At 38.5% G+C, this 20,959-nt stretch overlaps 1 protein-coding gene across 4 annotated transcripts in view; it reads right to left on the bottom strand.

The window, feature by feature from the left end:
• Positions 1 to 2,329: 2,329 nt before the first annotated feature.
• Positions 2,330 to 20,959, bottom strand: part of PHC3 (polyhomeotic homolog 3) — a 31,604-nt gene continuing 12,974 nt past the window's right edge. For 2 of the 4 annotated variants that reach the window (XM_032193160.1, XM_032193161.1), the window contains exons 7-15: positions 20,550 to 20,790; positions 18,215 to 19,092; positions 17,107 to 17,257; positions 15,400 to 15,653; positions 14,691 to 14,847; positions 11,687 to 11,801; positions 10,340 to 10,490; positions 10,017 to 10,248; positions 2,330 to 6,130 (exon numbers count right to left, since the gene is read on the bottom strand). In XM_032193160.1, coding sequence (XP_032049051.1) covers positions 5,976 to 6,130; positions 10,017 to 10,248; positions 10,340 to 10,490; positions 11,687 to 11,801; positions 14,691 to 14,847; positions 15,400 to 15,653; positions 17,107 to 17,257; positions 18,215 to 19,092; positions 20,550 to 20,790 — 2,334 coding nt within the window. In that variant the 3' untranslated portion in view covers positions 2,330 to 5,975. Of the gene's footprint in view, positions 6,131 to 9,836; positions 9,863 to 10,016; positions 10,249 to 10,339; positions 10,491 to 11,686; positions 11,802 to 14,690; positions 14,848 to 15,399; positions 15,654 to 17,106; positions 17,258 to 18,214; positions 19,093 to 20,549; positions 20,791 to 20,959 lie in introns of those variants that run through there. The other 2 variants (XM_032193163.1, XM_032193164.1) reach the window with 2 other exon arrangements.

Here is a 20,959-nt window from a genome sequence, read left to right as displayed (position 1 = left end):
ATCTACTTTCCAAATAGAGGACGTAATGTCCCAGCTGCCAAAACATTGAGCAGGTAGCACAGGACAACACAAGTCTTCCCACATGTTGACCAGAGCCACAAAGCAGACGTGTGCCATAAATTTGTGCTTCTAGCTTAATCCCACCATCAGCTAGGGCACCCCTATTTGGTACCTACGATCAATACTATAAGCCTCTCAACAACCCTATGTAAAAATAGTGCTTTCACACATAGTTAAAAATACTTCTTAAATGTTACATGTTGCATTCAAAGCAATATCATTATTCTATGAATGTACATTTGTGCTCGAATTATAATTCCTTCTAGGTGGAAAAATCTCTTCAGATCACATATTTCCAGATCCTTACTTGCAAAATGATCATTTTGTGTAATTTAGCAGGAAGTTAATATAAGCTGGAAGTTTAATTTTTTTTTTAACGTTAAATCTGCTCACAACACTGATTCCCAGAACCGTGGTTCAGAAGGTCAGATCAACAGCTACAAAAGCCAGACCATAAACTTGCTACGTATCTTTTATTACAAGCATGCTCGCACCTTTGAATTTTTCTTCCCCTTCCACGCAGCTATGAGAGACCAGTAAATTATAAGTACAACCTCCACGTGAATAAGCAGGTGTGTATGAGTTACAACACAGAGGTTGCACAACCCGATAGAACAGCTTAGAATGGGGGCCTTGAATACTTGTGGAAGTGCTGCCCATGCGATCCAGGAGACAAACAAAATGCTCCGGCCAACACAGCTGAGACCCAACAGGGCAAAAAGTGCCAAATGTGCTAAATCCACATGGAGAAGAAATGGCACATGATAGAGCTCCTCCAATGTTATGCAGAAGGTAGAAATGAATCAGCCCAATTCATATGGATCAAGGTAATGTGTCCTATCTGCTTTTGCATTTGATCTGTGTCCCAGTCTCTGATTACAGCTCTTGGACTACGTTAGAGACAGCTTTTTGAAAGAGAAATTGGACATAGCATCTACACTGCAGGTTCCTGTCTATATCATAATTACCTTTCTTCTTTTAATGTCACTATTTTCAAAGCTATCCAGTGGATACAGCTACCTAGAACCCATAGAACCTAACTAAATTCTCATGACCAAAGGCAAATTCCTTTAAAAAGAAGTTAATTGAGACTTAGCTTAAGTGAACTAAGCATTAAGTGATTTTAGATTGCTTTCTCATCATAATATTTCCTGTCTGAAACTACAGTTAATTGTGCAAGAGTGACTTCAAAATGTATTCACTACGAGACATTAACACTTTACATTGTAATTATGCATCTTTAGCTCTCTTCATCCTTATTCCACTCAGCGTTCAACAGAAGCTGTGTGCTTGCAACAAAACACATTGAAGCGTTAGTTTCTCTCCATCTCTAAGTTTGTTGAAAGTACAAGAAAAAAAAAGAGAACAGTATCCCAAACAGATTCTTTTGCAGAGTCATTATCTGTAGCCTAGAACAACTGATGAGTAAAAGTCTGGTTAGACAGCTACGTATCTAAATATATGCTAACAGAAAATCTCTATGCCATATTGGTAGGAGAAAATAACTCTGCAAGCTTAAATATACATGCTTAATTTTAACACGAATAGCCTCAATGCCATCAGGAGAACTCCTCGTGTTACAGATTATGTGGATGCCTAATTATTTGCAAAAAGAAGACTCACCGCACAGCTGTCACTGAGCTCTCTGATCAGCTTGAGCTACACATCTGTCAATGCATAAGAAATTTCTTACACGACTAAGCTGTAAGTTTCTGCATTGATATTGTGATGAGAGCAGCCTGAAATAGGCAGCACTACTGCTAGTGACACACCAGCTAGCAAAGTCTCACTACATAATCTTCTATTCAAACTAGAGTTTACACCTGAACATCTCCTTACAGCTAAGACCAAGATAAAGAAGTGATCCAAAAGCTATTGTAAACCTGCTCAAATACCGTCACACATTTCTTTTTTCCTGCTGCCATGTCTGCAGTTATGACAGACTCCACCTGTCCTACTCAAAAGGTTGGATTCTCACTTGTGATTTGTCAAGAAGCTAGAAGAAAAAAATGCTTTCACGGGAGAGAAATGTGGAAATGAATGCTTGCAGGACATAAACCTGAGGTATATCGACACAAGAATAGGAAAAGTTTTACCCTCTACCACTCCTGGAAAATAACAAAGAAGATTAATGGATGTAATGGATTTACAATTTAGCCTGTTTAAAACCCCCAAAACTTTGGGGTGATCCGAGCCAATTGAGTTTAACTTGACAAGTTGGCTGTTTTTTACCTTCTGTATAAACGAGGTGATAAAGTCATAAATAAAGTCATCATAGTGATAAAATATGCCAAACGTGAGGCATGGGGTGGCTGGAGAAGTCAGCAGTCCATCGACAAGGCTTGATTTTGAACAAGTGGCCTAGCTTCCTTGCTGCTCCTAAGGCAAAGCATGGGCACTCAGTGATAAGAGCCAGATCATTTAGGGGAATGTAATTACGCACCCATTTTGACCATTCAGGGGCATTTCTTTAAAATGCAAAATAAACTCTGAGCTGAGACAAGTGTAATAGTTATAGCTCTGTTGGAAGAAATCTCCACAGTCACATTAAGCTCAGGGCTCTGTGAGAGGATGCCCTGAGCTAATGCTGCACTTTGCATTCAGGAGTAAGGTAGAAGCCAGTGGAAAAAAAGGAAGGGAGAAAGCCATCCAACACATCTCCCTTTTAAGCTAAGATCCTACAGTGTCCTGCCTTCCTTTCTACAAGAATTGAAATCTTGCAGGCATTACTGAGATATAGCCCACAATAGCAGCAAGCTGAACGCAGAGTACAAAATCCCATGAAATAAATCTAAAGGAAAGGGTTTCTGGTAGACACATCCAGTGGAGCAACTGTTAAAAAAAATTAACATCAATTAAATTCAGCAAGACTTCCTCTTCTGAAAGAGGGTCTGGCTTAATCTGTGAGGAAAGCCAAGGGAAATAGGTAGCATAAGCCTGGGAAAACCTCACTGACCTAAACCAAAACAGAAATGACCAATATGCAAAATTGTTCTGGAGGAATATTGTTCCAAGTATACATATCTTTTTTGAGTAAATTCAAAAGCTTCTGAAATAGACTTTAGCTACACTTGAAAGTTAATGACAAAAGAGTTGAAGAAGAAAAAACTTTCAGTAAGAGTAAGGCCCGCATTCTTAGTTGCTGCATTCATGAATATTTAAAGCATAACTCACTATCCGCGGCTCCTCCAAAACCACAGAAAATGTAGTGTAACAAGAGAACCAGAGCAGACATGACAAATGCACGTCTCCTCTGAGCTCCTGGCATCTGTCAGTGATTAGTCAGGGTTGTATATAAACGCTAGCCGTAGAGGTTCTCCTGAAAGCTGTCTCATAAAACAAAATGAAAACAACCGTGAAATTCTCATGCACAGAACATTGATTAACTGCAGGTCTAAATAGGACTCACAACATCAGCCCACGTTTCTAAATATGCCTTAAGCCATTACCAATTCACATGTAAGTACACCTACTTTTTACATTGCCCAAGAACAGTACAATCAGAAAACAGGTTAAAAGTTAGCCAGTGAAATTTCTGTATAAAAATAATAAAACTTTAAGACAAAAGCCAAAGGATAAATATCTAAGATATCTTTAGTCTTCAGTTAGCTCATCAAAACAGAACATACTCTTTAGAACATATGTTACAGATATACTACACGGGGTATCTTACAGAAATGCTACAGATGGGAACCTGTCTTCATCACTTGAGTATCTTTCAAACGAACATTGCCAAACATCGAACCTTCAATTAAATTTATTTGACAACAGTAACTGAAGACAGAAAAAAAAAAATAAAAAAATTAGAAAGTGCTTAGCAACTTCCCTCCAAAATAAACCCAGACATCAATTAATTCTTAAAAGCCTTTGGTGCCATTCGGATTAGGGCTCTCACCACTTACTAGCACGTAACAGCAATGGGTTGTCCTAACTTGGAGTTTTCAGTGGTTGATAAAAATATTAATAACATCTGCTATTAGAAAGCTCAAGCAGTTGTAATTAAAAGCAATGGTTCTAATGTTGATCTCTAGAAGATAATGGTAGAAAGCCTCTTAATAGAAAGAACACAATAGCCTAATTAAAGGAAAATGAAGCACAACTTTTTCTGTAATCTCAACCGACTCTTTAAGGTCAGTTAACTAATATACATATTATTCTACCTGTCATAACCCTTCCTTTCAGCCAGTGTATGTGCATTGACTTCTTTTGACCTAGTTCAGCAGTTCTCAAACATTAGATCAGTTCCTCTTCTTTTTAGGGATACTTTACAGTCCCCCTGAATATTTCCCTACACAATCATATATTATGCATTACTTTGCATAAAATACAAAATACATTATTTGTAGACACACATTTAATCCAAATATACACAGCAACTATCAGCTCACGTGCCCTTCTTTCCCTACACGAGAGCTTAGAGATCTAGGCCTGTCCATAAGGGGAGAGGAGCTGCAAAAGGGAAGGAACAGAAGGTACAAAATACATCCACAAACATCCAAACACGTGTGATGGGGAAGCAAAGATCGAGAAGGTGCTGCTGCCTCAGAGCCCGGGTAGCTTCTGAGGGTGTCAGTAAGTGGGGAAACGTATTTGTGCTGCACAGAGAGTGAAAGAGTGACCATCGAGGGAGACTAATCCCACTGCCACTCTGCAGCATCCAAGCCAAAATCTCCTGCCACAGGCTCAAAGCAGGGCCTGCAGGGATTTCTGCCAGAGCTGCCTAGCAGGGGCGCTCCTCCTGCTCACCTACAGCTCCAGGCTCCTTCCACTGCTGTGGCAGCTGCTCCTGCACCGAGCTCTGCAGGGACCTCACTGGGCTCCTTCCTTGGACTACTGCAAGCCCAGCTCACACTAGCCAGCAGACAAAATATGGTTCTTGGAAGCTTCCAGTGAGGCAATGGGAATGCACTACAGGGAAAGACAAGTTAGAAAAGGAAGTGGTAAGAGGAAAAAGAGGGTCTGAGCTACGCTACCCCTTCTCTTTACCTCCAGTCTTTAGGGTACACTTCTCTCAACATGAGCTAGTTCTGGCTGCAGTTTTCAACCCCTCACGCCTAGGCGTTTGGGATCCTGAACCCTGAATGTGCTCACGCTTTCTCAGGATCCATTCTGAATCCTCATTTGGGAACTGCTGGTCTAGTTTAACTAGCAGCACGCAAAACTGGAAACCGAACAACTTAATGCCCTCTTAGTGCATAGCAGCATACAAAGAGTAAAGTAACTTATGTGCTTCAGTTACCACTGGCAAAAATGTCATGCCATTGCATTTCAGTAGCCTGATAATGAGGACTTTGATGAGATGCCTACATGGCTTAAAGTATTTCCAGACTTAAAGAATATACTACAGCAGCGGAGATGAGAGTAAGCCTACACAAGGAAAACGGGCTGCCAACCTACCCCATACAAACAATTTGCTCCAGACTAAAAGAAATTCAGAGAGCACAACTAAATGCATAGCATTTTACTGTTTTCAGTGCTTCCACAGGGTCTGTGGACACTTCTGTGATTTCAGTCCAAAAACTGCTGTATGTGGGAAAAGTCATCCTTCAGAATAGAGTAACACAATCTAAATGGTGTTCAGATTAGGGGGGGTGCTGGGGTGTTAATCTTAAAATTACAAGATAAAGTACATATTGGTGAATATTTCAACTATCACAGCATATTTCACTTTATGTTTTTCCATGAGCTCCCACTTTAAGTCAAAGTATTATTCAGGCTTTACCATGAACTTTTAAATTGCTGGAAACTATAGGACTACATGGTATAATCAGAGGAATACTTTTAAGTCTATGTGGGAAAAACTCCGTATATTTAACAAAACATCACAGTAACACTCATGCCATGGTGAAGATGTTGGCATATTACTGCTGGTTTTGTCATAGAGAAACTGTTGTTTAAACCTTCATGTTCATGCCCTACGATTCTTTCAATGAATTGATGCGTGCGCAGATTTTTAATGCAGGTCCAAGCTTTATATTCATTGCACTCATAAGGTGATCCTCCTTCAACAAGAGGAGAGCTTGTCCATCAATTTCTTGTGCTCTAAATTCATCTGCAATATCTTGACAACCTAAAGGCAATGGAAAAAAAAGAATTACTGTGTTAGAAATGTACATCCCTAGGTGCAATGGCTGTCCATGCTAGAGATTTTTTAGTTACGCAATTCCTAATGCTTGCCCCTTTAGCTTGTGAAACCTACAGTATGTGAAAGAGTTCAGTAATGATGGGAACTTCTGAGATAATCTGAAAGTCATTTTTACTACATTTACACCATAACTATTGATGAATTACTTATTGGAAATTTTGAGTCCTCGCACAGACAATTTTCTCATTTCATATAAACAAACAACTGCCCTGATCTCCTAATCGATAGACACTTGCAAAATACCACAAAAGCAGCCATCATTCAAGCATAATTCAAGTAGGTTCCCTCTAGACACAATGTGCATATTCTAGTGTTAGCTAGAACTCAACGAGAAAATTCACTTACCTGTGATTTGCACAAGGTGTTAATTCCACCCATACGTTACCACCACTGGGTTAAGCAAACAGAAATGCTATTTGTGGGCTTTAGCATGACTGTCTCCCTGGTACATTTATCAGCAGTTTATCATCATTTATCATTACGTGCAACTTTAAATTGATTGGATTTTTTCTTTAAATGATAAACTCTTTTTCTGAACATGAACTAACATGATGGGCTCAGATCATAGAGGTTTACAACATCAGAAACGGGACTCTTCATGGATTAGACGGTCCAATGTAACTGAAGGCCCCTTTCTGCTGAAGAATGCTATGGAAACAAAAGGTTGCTCAAGGGATGTCTGGAAAAGGTCTGCTTTTCACATAGTATAAAGCACAGGTTTGTTTTTTCCCCCCCCCCCCCCTTTTTTTTCCCCAACCATTATATTAACTAGACAACATATAACAATTGGCTGCCTCTTTATTATGGAAAGGGCAAGAATAAAAAGACAATGTAAGAAGAAAAAGGTCTCCTAAGAGAAAGGAATCAATAAACTACAATACCAAAAGGAAAACATCTGTTTTTTAGCTACTGACTAACTTTTAACCAGGAGTGAGGACTGTTTTGCATAGCATTTACACCAACACACCTTTAATACATGACAACACCCTCTTCTTGGGCGTTACTTAGGATAACAAGAAATTAGAGTGGTGAAAAGAAAGTGAAATTAGTTTGTCACAGACAGTATTTAGACAGCTACTGAAACAGAGAAACATCAGAATGTTTTAGTACCTGCATGTATTCCATAACAATTACTTTTAATATTTCTGCTACAGTCCAGTCCAGCTACAAACTAGCGCAATCAGTATGAGAACATTGTTCAGGAGCTCAGAGTTGTCAGAGAACACCTGGAATGGTTCAGCCAATTCCAGCTACAAAATGAAGGTAATGCTGCCAGTAACATGAAGAAAAAATCTTGGACAACTGACCAGTCTCAATAGGTATTAACAGCTCTAATATCATTATAAAGGTTCTTATTTATGTATTCACAACCCACAAAGATTCCGTAAGCTGAGCACTAAGTGTTTCTGTGCGATATCCCTAACTCTATGTCTGACTTCAGATCTGAACTTGGTGGTTGTCAGACCACAGCACTTACAAAGAATCTGATAGAACAAGATAAGCGTGTATATTTAGCAGCAAAAGTGGTCCTATGACAATAGCTTATTAGTTATTGTTGGAGGCTTTGTCTTTAACCAGGATTTGCTTTATGAATTTGCCTTTCTTAATAAAAAAACCCACAGCCTTTCTCAAAATCATTTTGGAAAAGCAAAAGATGGAAGTTGAATCTATTTCAGTTCCCTCACACAGCCAAATTTGGGTATTCTTAAGTGCTTTCACAATTGGTCATTGTGCAATAGCTTTAAAAGAAAACAAGAAAAAAAAAAGGATGTCAGGCGAGTAAAAGACTATTAACCGGGCAACTGAAGAAAGAAAAGAGGAACAACTTTGCAGATTAAACTGTTGCCATCTCTTCCAAGACTCTGCAGGAATTCAGAAAAAGCCTGACAAGAAAGCTTTACTCTACAGTTAGATCTTAGCTTACAGACTAAAAAAAAAAAAAAGCAGTAAATTAAATCAGGTGTCCCTATTGCTTATAAAGTACAGAAGACACAAATCACTGCTTCCTGCAACATGGCAAATGGTCTGCATGGCCTGCATCAAGTACATATTGAAAAATAGCATAACAAAAAACAATTATAGTCATTATTTCTTGAATTATTCAATTCTGACAGCATACGAAAAAGTACTTCTTTAAGACTGGTTTGAGAATGTATTGAACAGAAAAAAAATGCAAAAAATACAGATGCAAATATGTAATAAAAATTCTGGCAGGTTGTGAATATCATTTTAGCTATCTATTGAACTTAAAATAAATAAATAAATGAGGAACTAGATCTTAATGTGAATAGAAATGAGTAATTGTAATAAATTTTAATTGAATACATAATAATATAAAGTTTGTTTAGATTCAAAGATCAACTCATTTATAGAATGAATAAAAAACAGATCCAGCAGCTGGGAACATACTCTACAAGTAATGGTTTCAAAGTAGAAATCATGTTTTAAGGACAATATTTGTTGTCACACTTGTAAACGAACTGTGTTCATATGGCACTTGAAGTATTTTATTTTTTTTTAGAACAGGAACTATCTTTTATTCTCTTACAGATTCTACGATCAGGGAGTTATTCAGTTAACTGAAGCTTCAAATCTATAAAGACAGTAAATCAAAACAGTAGTGATATAATCACATTCCAGCAACACAGGTGAAGTACAGGAACTTGAAAGACCATGTCTTAAATCTAAGAAGCTTTGTTTGTTTTTACAGGCATCACTGGAAGTTCCCAGAAGCAGATGATGCAATTTAATTGCAATTTATAAACCATCAGAAGAAAGGTAGATCAACGAAAGTCACCCTTGATGTAAAACACCCCTAATTCATTTTCTGCCTGATCGATTATATAAAACATTAGCTGGCAAAACTCATGCATATGACTCACCAAGAAGGACACATTCCTTACAGGTTATTAGTCTAATGGGATACAGAGCAAAATGCTTTAGCATTCCAGCAAAGAGGTGAAAACTAGGAACAAACCTAAGCCAGGGTTCACTGTTTAGTCATGTGAGTTACACGGATAAACAACAAATTCTTATATGGCTGTTGTCATGGAGACCTGCCTTGTTACCTGGAGGAATGATGGTATCTGATTAGATAGATTGGCATCCCTGGGAAAAAGAGGGGAGTAAAACTTTAAAGCTTATGATAATCAGGAAATAACAAACAAATAAATGTCAAATAGCCTGAAGATGACATAAAGGCAAGCATGAAAACTGAGCTAAGGAAAAGGTGTGCAAACAAGGAGAAAAGATGTTTTTCTGCGAACAGACTTGGGTACTACCTTTGCTGTGTCTTCTGACCTAAGAGTGTGTAATCTATATATGGAGTTCTCTATTCCAGTTACTGTGCAAAGCTATGTAAAACAAAATTGAGCTTTACAGAAGAGACCAGGTTACTCTTTTTTTAGTGATTTATATCATGCTAAGCCTCTCAAAATTTTCACTTGCGTAAATGGAAGGAACTCCCTTCTCGCTTTTTCTACTGAATAAGCAGTAACTAAGGAGGGAAGTGAAGAAAGAAATGTAAAGGAGAAGTGTGTCTGATCTCTCTACTGACCTCTTGAGAGAAATCAGACTGAAGGGAAGAACACCTCTAGTCTCCATCAGCTGGGGTGCAACAGCAGAAGTGGGACTAGTTCTATCAACATGGGATTTGTGCTGAAGGAACAAGCGAGAGGAAACAAATCACATTCCAGTCTCTAGCACCAAGTACACTCGTGCTGTTACCACACCATCTCCTCCTCAGAGTGATGCTAAAAAGCAAAGAGCTTTGCTGTTAAAAATGTGGAACAAGTTCTCGCATGTTACATACCAGGCAAAGAATGTATAAAGGCCCAAACTTCGTCAACAGTCCATACTGATGGGTCTGCTTGCACCACTGGTAACAAGTCAATGCTCTCTGGCATTTTCCTAATTCTTAGTTCCCTAAGTTCACGCTCCCTCTCTCTTTCACTCTGTCTTCGCAGACGCGTGGTCATGGCAGCTGGCACAGCATCTTCGTGAGAAGCCAGATCTTCTTCTGCGGATGGGTAAGTAACTGGAAGCTGGAAAACATCGCACAAATACACTGCAGTATTATATTTTATTTGTAATTCCCCAAACAATGTCATAGTTTTAAGCAAATATTCCACAGACCTGTCTAAGAAAATGATCTCGTGACGCCCCATCAGGGCCACTCGGTCGACGCCCGCGTCGCCCAAGACTTTGGCTATCTGATTTCCGATTCCAACGATTGGTCTTGTCTGATGTAAACAGCCCAAATTTCTTAGTGCAACTAAGGCTGTGCCTAAAGAAGTAAGATATATTCAAATAATGCACTAATAGCTTTTTGGACTGAATTCAATCAACTTAGCAATAAAACGACATTGTTGTCTACAGAAACGCTGCCTAATTAAAGACAACAACTGGTGTCACAAATATAAGAGAGAAAGGTATCTCAAAGGCCACGTACTCTAAACCACTTGTCTTGAAGGGAGGCAAGTACATCTAGATCATCCCTGAAAGATGTCCATCTTTCCTGCTCTAAAAAAAATTCCAAGATAAAAAACAGCTTTGGATTTTATCACATACTACAATCCTACTTCTCTAAAACATCCTCTAAAAGCTTAATGTCATATTACATCTTTTGCTTCCATTTTCTTTAACCAGCTGATACCCAGTCAAAGGAGGACGAAAGAAGGGCCAATTACCTTCTGAATATTATTTCACTAAAAGTTTCCCAGCAGCTACCAAATAAAACATATACATTCCCACTACGTAAAGCAGGAATGTCTCAGGCTGGGGATGAAAAAAGCAGGAGACATAAGAGAAAGAGGGTCTGAAGGTACACTGATGAGGAAAAAAAACAACTAAGTGGCACCTAAAAACTATTCCCCATTTCTAAAATATTTGGGATTAAATATCAATTTTCCAGCTGTAACGATGGAAGATTTTACATTCAAGTGTTGATTTTGACTTGTTCCTCTAAACCAAAACAAAATAAAAAAGTGTACTAAACCCAAAGAAAAACAGAAAACGGCAGTCATTTTCCTTTGCCAAGCAAAGAGCAGCATTTAATATTTTCAAGAAAGGAGAAGCTTTAGACAACACTAAATTTATGGTTTTACTATTTCTATTCTGCTCTATGCAAGTCATGATTATTTTTTTTCAAGGGGAAGACAATCAGAATACAACAAATATAGTGATTTATGACCCACAGACTTCTGCACCAATTTCCAAACACTTTCTAACTTTTAATGGATACCCATCAGCTTTCCTTTAAGTCCAACAGCATTCATGGCTTCCTCTGAAAGCGTTCTATAATATAACTGTAAGTCAGTCTTGAAATAAATCAATCCACCATAGTCTTTTGTACCGATATAGTCTGCAAATTTGGACAGAAAGCAAACATTTTTCACTGCTTCTTTATTTTTCAACATCAGACAGTACTTGGGGGCTACTCCAATAATCAGGTAACACTAGGCAATAACTAGAGGAGAGTACCTTTTGGCACAGGATGTAGAGCAGAATCGTTTTGACCGCAGAAACTTGTTAGAATATCCCATTTTCCCACAAAATTCACACTTCAAAAGATCATTTTCAATTTCATCCAGTCCCTCTAAAGGAAGGAGTGAGGCACAAAAGTTAGTTTCAATGAAAAAAATTGTTCAAGTTTCTCATCTCTTTAGCAGGCAGGTAGAAGACTTTCAAATATTTAATACATGTCATGAAATACTTTAATTAACAGAAAATTATGCCTAACTAAGAAAATCATAGATTTTACTCTCCATGTTAAAAAACTTTAGTGAACTGAATGATGAATGAAATTATTCATGGAACTTAGTCAGCTTTTTTGTTACATTTCAAACCATCCATGAGCAGGTATGCCCTCAAATATAGCAATCAACTAAAAAAAAATAGTCACAGTCCTACAAATTGCTTATAAAGAGGTCGCTAAGAGAACCGGGCACTTTATGTTCCAGATTCAAGCTCTCCTGTAATGAAATAAAGTTGTACATTTACATTAAAGTTGTAAATACTTCCTTTGAATAAGCAACAGCTACAACCAAAAGGAGAACTTGTGAAAGCAAATAAGACATTGAATCTTATCTATTAAAAAGATAATGTGCACATAAGAAAAGGATTATAGCGTCTACCAATTTGAAGTTTATTGTTACGCAGTATTTTTAATGATATTGCTGAGATAGGAAGCACTTTTCCTGTTGCCCATGAAGAACTCAAACAACAGCTGAGAGAAACACAGAATCACGGAATTGTCTAGGTTGGAAGAGACCTCCAAGATCACCTAGTCCAACCTCTGACCTAACACTAACCAGTCCTCTGCTAAACCATATCCCTAAACTCTACATCTAAATGTCTCTTAAAGACCTCCAGGGGTGGTGACTCCACCACTTCCCCGGGCAGCCCATTCCAATGCCTCACAACCCTTTCAGTAAAGAAGTTCTTCTAATATCCAACCTAAAACACCCCTGGCGCAACTTTAGCCCATTCCCCTTGTCCTGTCACCAGGCATGTGGGAGAATAGACCAACCCCCACCTCTCTACAGCTTCCTTTAAGGTATCTGTAAAGAGCAATAAGGTCGCCCCTGAGCCTCCTCTTCTCCAGGCTGAACAAGCCCAGCTCCCTCAGCCGCTCCTCGTAGGACTTGTTCTCCAGGCCCCTCACCAGCTTCGTCGCCCTTCTCTGGACTCGCTCAAGCACCTCGATGTCCTTCTTGTAGTGAGGGGCCCAAAACTGAACACAGTACTCGAGGTGCGGCCTCACCAGAGCCAAGTACAGGGGGAGAGCCGAGTACAAGGGGAGAAGCATCAGTGAAAGATGTAGGAAAGCCCAGAAGGCAGTGCAAGGTAAGAAGGCAGCATTTGTCACATGCTGAATGTCTACACCCTATTCTGCTGAAAGAGAATGTTGTGGGTAGAGCATGGTTTGTACATAATTTAGAAGAACGCCACCATCTCTGCAAACCAACTTGCCTTTTGGCATACAAAAACAAAACAAAACACCCAAACTTATCCCCATGCACCATCTGTGAAACACATCATTAGGAGCAAAACTGGCACAAACCGAAGTGTAACATTTTGTGTTCATTCACATAAGCAAAAGAACCGCATGCCACATGGCTGCAATCATGGACAAAACATTTATTTAAAAAAATCAGTGAGCGAAACAGACATCCATTTCTTCCGCATTTCTTATTTACCTGAATCGGTTTCATATACTTTCCTTCTTGCTATTCGTCTTCTACATTCATATTTTTAATTTTACACAACTCATTGCAAATATTGCAGACTAGCTTTTTGTTCAGAACTCTTTGTTAAGCTCTAATGCCAGCTAATACAAACACATATCAAGGTTTAATTAAGAGATTTGAATGTTAAAATTGTTATAGTGATATTACCTCACTAACTAGTGTGCTGATAAGGTGATAAATAAAACAGCACTAATGCAAAGTTGAAAAGGCTGAAATAGTTATTTGAATAACATATCTGATGTATCAGGATTCAAAGGCATAAACTGAAGTCAACAAAAATTTACGTAGTGTCAGACTGACCACGTTGTAAGTTGCCAGCTTAAGTTGGTATCACACACGAAGTAGAGACTGGAAGCTGGAAGCCTACCAAACCTGACCAACTTTGAAAATTAAGTTAAATACACACTAGAGAGCCATCCTTCAAATAAATCATCCTTTTTATTAAAAAAAAAATTGCACAAACCAGGTCACAGGGAATAAAGTGACTACAGATGAAAGTGAAAATTGATTAAAGGCCTTCTCTTCAGCATTTTAGGTGTTTCTACTCTGTAAATGCAATCTGTATCTCGGTTTAGCATCAGAAAATCTCCTTTGATTGACTTCTGCCTATGTGGCTCCCTCCCAATACTGGATATTTCCTTGTTTGTCTAATGAGTAGTTGCCAATTGCAAACATAAGCCTAATACCAGCTTCCAGGAATGATAACTGAAAGCAAAAGCATGAATGTTTGAATAATTGCATGAAACAACAGACAAGCTGTTTGACATATGAGAAACAGCACAGTGTTAATGCTGAAAGGTTCTTAGGGAATGCTTCTGAAACCAAAACTGAACTAAGATCTACTGTAACAAACTGACTATTGCAACCTAAAAGACCTAACATACTTGATTTCCACGTTCCAAAAAAAAAAACCAAAAACCCAACAAACTACAAAAAACAAAAAACCGTGATGATGAGTGCTTCTGTCACTGCGTGAGGAAGTTTGATGGTTTTAGCTCATGAGTTGTGTTAGAGACCACTGTATTCTAAGCAGGACAGCACACGTTTTCTTGACATTTGTGTGCACCCACAGCAATTTCTGTCATTATGTATAGCTAGTTATAAACATTTGAAAACAGTATCTTTAGAGATAGTGTGAAGATTGGAGGAAGATTCCAGATGTACAGACAGGATGGGATTCTGTAATACATACAGACCAGAAGGGAAAAATGGATAATTAAACAAAAACTACAAACCTTCTGCAATCATATCCTCTATCTCTGTGTCCGATGAGTTGTCTGCATGTTTTGTATTCTGCAAGTCTGATTCAACACACATAACACTCATGATTTGACCCTCCACTAGCAATCTTTTTTCTGCAGGCTGTTCTACCAGCAAAGATGAACGACTTACCTATTGCAATAAAAGCAAAGCAACAATGGTTAACTGAAGAATGAATGACTGGAAACAGTATTTGTGACTAATCACACAAAGCTCAGTAAGGGGGTTGCTGGTGTTTTAAAGAACAAAGTTTTTGACATGAAAGTATTACTGTATACAAAGACTCATCGCAGAGGTTTAAATTATTGCTTAAATTGAGGTATCTAGGAGACAAGTGTAAAACAAAGTTAGTGTAAATGTTAGCCTAAAATAACTGTTGTTATCTCTGGATAGCCTGCCTACTCGGCTGTGTCTCTGTTTCATTTTGTATCTTGTCATCCAGTGATACTGGCAAGCAAAACAGCAGCACAAATTCAGATTAAATAAGACAAGTATACTGCAGTGCTGTTAAGAAACAGGTTACCAAACAGGGAAAAAAGGTCAACTCCAACATTTGAAAACGTATTCAAGGTTTAATGACCTTGAATTATTATTATTAGCTATTAGAAATAAACAGCATCATCTTTAAGAATGGTTTGTTTTAAGAATTAGTAGCAAAACTTTTGAAGTAACTTTTACACTTACAGGGAACGGCTCCAACCCCTCCTGAATCACAAAGCCTTCAATAACATGGGTCAGGATTTGTGGTTTAACGATAGCCTGTGGAGGTTTATTTTCTAGACTAGGAATGCTATTGGGCATTGATGTGCTGTTACTCCTTGTTGTTGCTGCTGGAAGCAAAAGAGGTGGTGGTGGAATAGAAGCATGCGAAGGATCGGATGGAGATTTAATTACTGAGGCACTGACTGATGATGTCACTGAAGGTATTCCCACATGGTCTGAAAAACATAAGGTATGTTATATTTTTGTGACTTATGTCCAAACATTCGCTTAGAATTCTAGAAAGTAGAAATGACAAACAAACACACCCAGCTTTGTATGTATGATCCTGTAACACAGGCTTTTCTCTATAGTCTATAGACTTTACCTTCAAAACCAGATGATTTTCCTTGACAGACTAGTCCACAACCAAACAATTCTCAAGTATCATTTTCCTTTACTAAGTACTGATTAACTATAACCACAGTTGGCCATGAGAAAACATTTGAAAAAAGTGACTTCCTATACAGATCCCAAATCCACGAGACAAAACCAGAAACCACTCTATTCAAACATGTGATTCTCAAACCAAAACTGCTGAGGCATTTTTTAAAGAGAAAATATTTTCAGGGTTGCTCTGAGCATTGCTAATCTTGCTAATGAGCCACAAAAACACACAATATCAGCTGTAGGTATAGAAACCTGGGTATCAGAACCCAAATTTGGGAAGGTTGTCCCTCCTGGTGTTCTGAAAGATGTTACATACATTCATTATTACACATATATACGTGTGTGCATATACACACATGCAGATATACACAGTGCCATAGATACTCACAACTTTCTGCTGAAAACTCAATTTTCTGAAAAATACTTTGGAAATACAGGCAAGCTCATAACTTACACAGGAATCTACTTCTTCAGGCATGGAAAGAGTACTTGTACTTCATTTTGGACAGTGTTGGCTTTTAGCTCTAGTAAACATCCTATCTGATCCAAACATCAGTTACCATGTTTTATTTACAAAGAATAGAGAAGAGGACAAAATATTCTTCCTTTCTCATTTATTCCAGGAACTGATCAGCACAGAACAAGCTGAACATTCATAACTGATCTGTGAAGCATCCTGTCTTTGTAGCTTCAGCAGAAATCAGTATATTCAGCACATCAGGGGAAGTTAACATTAATTTGCAGCACAAAAATTGATATAGGCAGGTATATTTTTTTACAGCTCTCTGGAAAAAATGTTCATTAGTAGCTTTTGCAATACAACTGCTCATACTGTGCATATCAAAAAAGAATCATATCATGTAAGCAACCATTCTGACAGCTCCTTCTAATTGTTGATCCTGATTCTGTGAAATCAAGCTTCATACCAAATCAGCCAGCTATCACTTACAGAGTACCTGGAGACTGATACTCCTGTTAAGATTTTAGTATTATAAAAGTATACACTAAAGAGCTGAAAAGCTGTTTTTGTACTACATTATCCAAATACATATACAGTTACGCCTTTGGGATTGAATAATTCATTCTATCACAAGTGTTTCTAGCATGCTTTATAGAGTTTCTTTACTTAAAAAATTATAATCTCAAAGTATAAAAAAGATGAAAATCTGACATTTTTGCTTTAAAACATCACTAGCTAGTTCCTAAGCAGAGCAGCTACTTTAGTTTTACATCTGTTCTCACCTGATAAAGGCTCTTCTGAATTAAGTGCCTCTCCATTCCCCAAGGTTATGGCTGGCGGGGACAAAGTCGGTGGTGTCGGTGTCCTAACCATATTGACACAATCAGATTCCTCAGGCATCTCTTCTTCACATACATTCTCCACCTGGTAAATCTGCATTCAACAAACTACTGCTTTAATGATTTCCAGTCTAGCATAATAATTATTTTCTATGCAAATTGTTTTCTATCTTATGCAGCAGTGTAGTCAAACTGAGTTCCTCAGGAGTGAATGCCAAGACTATCAAAAGCATTATTGAAAAGGTTATAAGGTATTTTCCTAAAAATTACAAAAGTGAATTTACATTAATAACTGACAGCTAGCTTAGCAGATCAGGATGTAAAATATTACCTTCTCAAAAGTATAACTGAGTTCTATTATTTCGTCCAATTTTTACATGAAATATCAGAGAATTGGGATTATCATTACCTCAACATGAATTAAAAATACAGAGCACACCATCTTCCTTAATCTTTTGGTAGACTGGATTCTTTACATAAGTCAGGGATGAAGGACTGCAATATTTCATTGGCCTGACTGTCCCATGTCCCCATAACAAAGAAAAAGCAAAGCTGTATTTGAAGTACTTTCAAAGTACAGTGGAGTCCCCAGTTCATGAGTGGCATAATTTAATGGGAAGATGTGTCCATCATTTAGATTTCCTTATCTCCTGCATTATACACAGTGAAATTCAGCTTGAATGCATACTGTGAGCCAAAGAACAGGGCTCTCTATTCATGAGGTACACAGCACAAATTCTGATTTTAATTCCCTTTTGAACGTTTCTGCAATCAGCACTGCTCTATTAAGAAAAAGAGTTCTGCAAAGACAGCAAGATGATTTGTTTTGACAGACTGGTACCCCAAAATATAACTTTCAAACACCTTGCTGTATTCACCTACCTCTGTCACCTGTCTCTCTAAAGCCAGCTTTCACTACTAGAATGGTTTTGGAAAACAGATATTTTAACAGGTCTGGTTGACTTTGCTCTGTGTGGTCAGAGATGACATCAAAGAAAGGGTTTTTCACTCTCAGTTTAATTCTAAAATTAGAGGGTTTCTGAGCACTTACCACCGGAGTTTCAATTGGTACTGACGGCTGCACTTGAAGATTTACTGCAACAGTCTGAGGTGGTGGAAGAGTTTGAAATGGCAGCTGGACCAAAGCTTCTGCAGCAGGAAGTTCTTCCTCAGAAACCAAAGTGTTTTGAACCAAAACCTGGCCCTGGGATAGAATTTCAGGCTGCACTTGTAACGACTGCACAGACTGCAGTGGCAGTTGTTGAATCTGGGTTGAAGATGTTGACAGCTGTGGAGGAGCTGCAAGAGGGATAGGTGTGGACTGCAAGGCTGAGTATTGCTGGTGCGGTGTGGAGGACACTATCTGTTGGCCCGAGGAAACCAAGCTGGGCGGATCTACTGATCCTATATGTACAGCAGGGGAGGGTGGAAGTGGGAGATGTGGCGGAAGGTTAAGTGGCTGTGCAATTGGTCGAACTGGGTTGGTAGCAGTTTGCTGAGCAGCACCCTGCTCAGGCTGAAGAGCTGCTGGCACCAGGGAGTTTGCCTGTGACTGGATAAGTGCTTGAGGATGAATGATTATGGTGGGCGACTGGCTAGGGGAGTGAGAAGGTGGAGGGGAGACCACTACCGACTGCTGAGCTGACTGGGATGGAGTGGGAGATAACGTCAGAGGTGGAGGATGGATGTGAATCGGTGAGCAATGAGACTGGACGCTGCTGGGAGCCGGAGGAAGACTGTGGCTTGGGAGGGGCAGACAGTGCTGTGACGGAGGGGGCTCCTGACCAGAAGGAGTCTGAAGTGCAATCGGCTGGACTTGCTGCTGCTGTTGCAGTATCAGCTGATGATGCGAAATCTTTGGAGGTGGTGAATGAAGTGGGATCTGCTGATGTTTTACCAGAGAATGAGGTTGCAATGGAGAATATGAAGCTGTGAAGGGAGGAAAAAAAAGTGACAATTAGCAATTATTTCCTTAGCTCCAGAGAACATTATAGAAATAATGAAAGAAAGGAAGCTTTTACTTTAAAGTAAGCCCAGCACAACTTTTTCAACCCTTTGGATCCACATTTAGAAACATTTTATTTAACAGCATATAGTGCACAAGACGAATTTAAAGGAATATACCAGTTTCCAAAGCAAATGCAGCAATGAATAAATTAACATAGCCATGCATCCTACATATACTGAAAATACATATACATATATAAGATTATCTGCACATCTTTTTGGTGCTAGTTCTAAGATCATAGCTGATCCAGCCTTCTCTTTTATTTAAGAATTTCATGCATTTGGATTTCATCCAAATGGATTTAACCTTTGCTTTGAAAGAGACTGGAATGGAAGAAATAAGCATGTCATAACAGGATTTGTTCCAAACTGCTAAGTTAAATTTAGGTAATATAAGAGACTCCAAACAAAACAGCAAGAGTTCAGTATGAAGCAAAAGCATTTAAAGTATTTGCCTGAATGTGAAAGCACAAACTGAAAGGTATGAATCTAAAAATAGTGCAACTTCCAGAGATATCACATCACCTTTAAGTGAACCAGTGACTCACTAGTAATGCCTTAGAGCATTTGAGTGTATGCAGACACATATTTTGCTCTACGTGCAAGCCTCTTCTTGCTTCCCTTTTCCACTTGAGAAATTACTTGCCTTTTTTTATTATTTATTCTGCTAGTAAACATGGACTTTATTCCTTCCAGAAACAAGTTCCAAGAGCATTAGGGCTCAATAACTCAAGCATGTCTTATTCCTTCTTTAAAAGCCGCCATTAAGCCAAGCTAAATCCCCAGAATTGAGACCAATTATCTAGGTAACCATTACTCTTTCAAAATTATGATGCTAAAAATCAAATGCATTGCATGCAATGTAAATGCATATCTAACCAACTGCATGCTTCCTGATGTGTTACTTAATACAAAATACTAAGATTGTGGGACACTATTACAAATGGATTTTTTAAATTATTTAATATAAAAAATCATTCAATGACAAGACAACCAGCAAAATGGACTTTGGAGACAGCAACAGGCTTGAGGTGGTTTCAACCCACATATTTCTTCACTCCGTTTGGAGATGACATGTCATGACAGTGAGCATACACAGTTACCAGTAATGAGAATTATATTTGTACTGGATTCAGCTGTATGTTGCAATTGCTACATTGTGTTTGCATTGTGATTTCAGAACAATGCTGTATCACTCTGCTGAATCAAAATCCTGCATAACGTCAAATATCAACAAATAAGTACATTTAGTATTAAACATTAAACTCTTCATGTGGAGTATCTAAAAGATCCTGGTCAGTGAGCAATGGACCCTGACAGAACTATAATACACAACTTACTTTAAAATAACTTATATTATAGCTTCATTTTCACCCTACCTGGTGTTATTAACTGGTGTATGCTTGATGTCCGTGTGACCGGCGTACTCCGACACTCTGGAGTTGGGCTATCACCTTTTCTATTGCTCTCGGAGGGATCTGGTTGGCTGCCCTTGGTACTGCTCACAGGTTTATTAGTGCACAGAGACAACGACTGAGTCTGGCTGCTGCTCTTTGGTGGGCCGTTCTGTGAACTTGACAACACACCCAGCTTCTGACTGCGCAATGTCAAGTTTTGAACCTGGGAAATTGGTAAAATGTAAACAAAGACATAAAAACATTTATGACAGACATCCAGACAAAAACAGACAACATTAACTTTACTGATTTGATGTTATACTTCTCATCCCACCTTATCAAAATATCTGAGAAGTTAAAAGTCTCCATATCCAAGTATCTTAAAGTCACCA

This window comes from Aythya fuligula, chromosome 9 (assembly GCF_009819795.1).
Source record: "Aythya fuligula isolate bAytFul2 chromosome 9, bAytFul2.pri, whole genome shotgun sequence".
In the NCBI taxonomy this organism is placed as follows: Eukaryota; Metazoa; Chordata; class Aves; order Anseriformes; family Anatidae; genus Aythya; species Aythya fuligula.
Note: the sequence above shows the minus strand (reverse complement) of the source record. Positions and strands in the feature narration are given on the sequence as shown.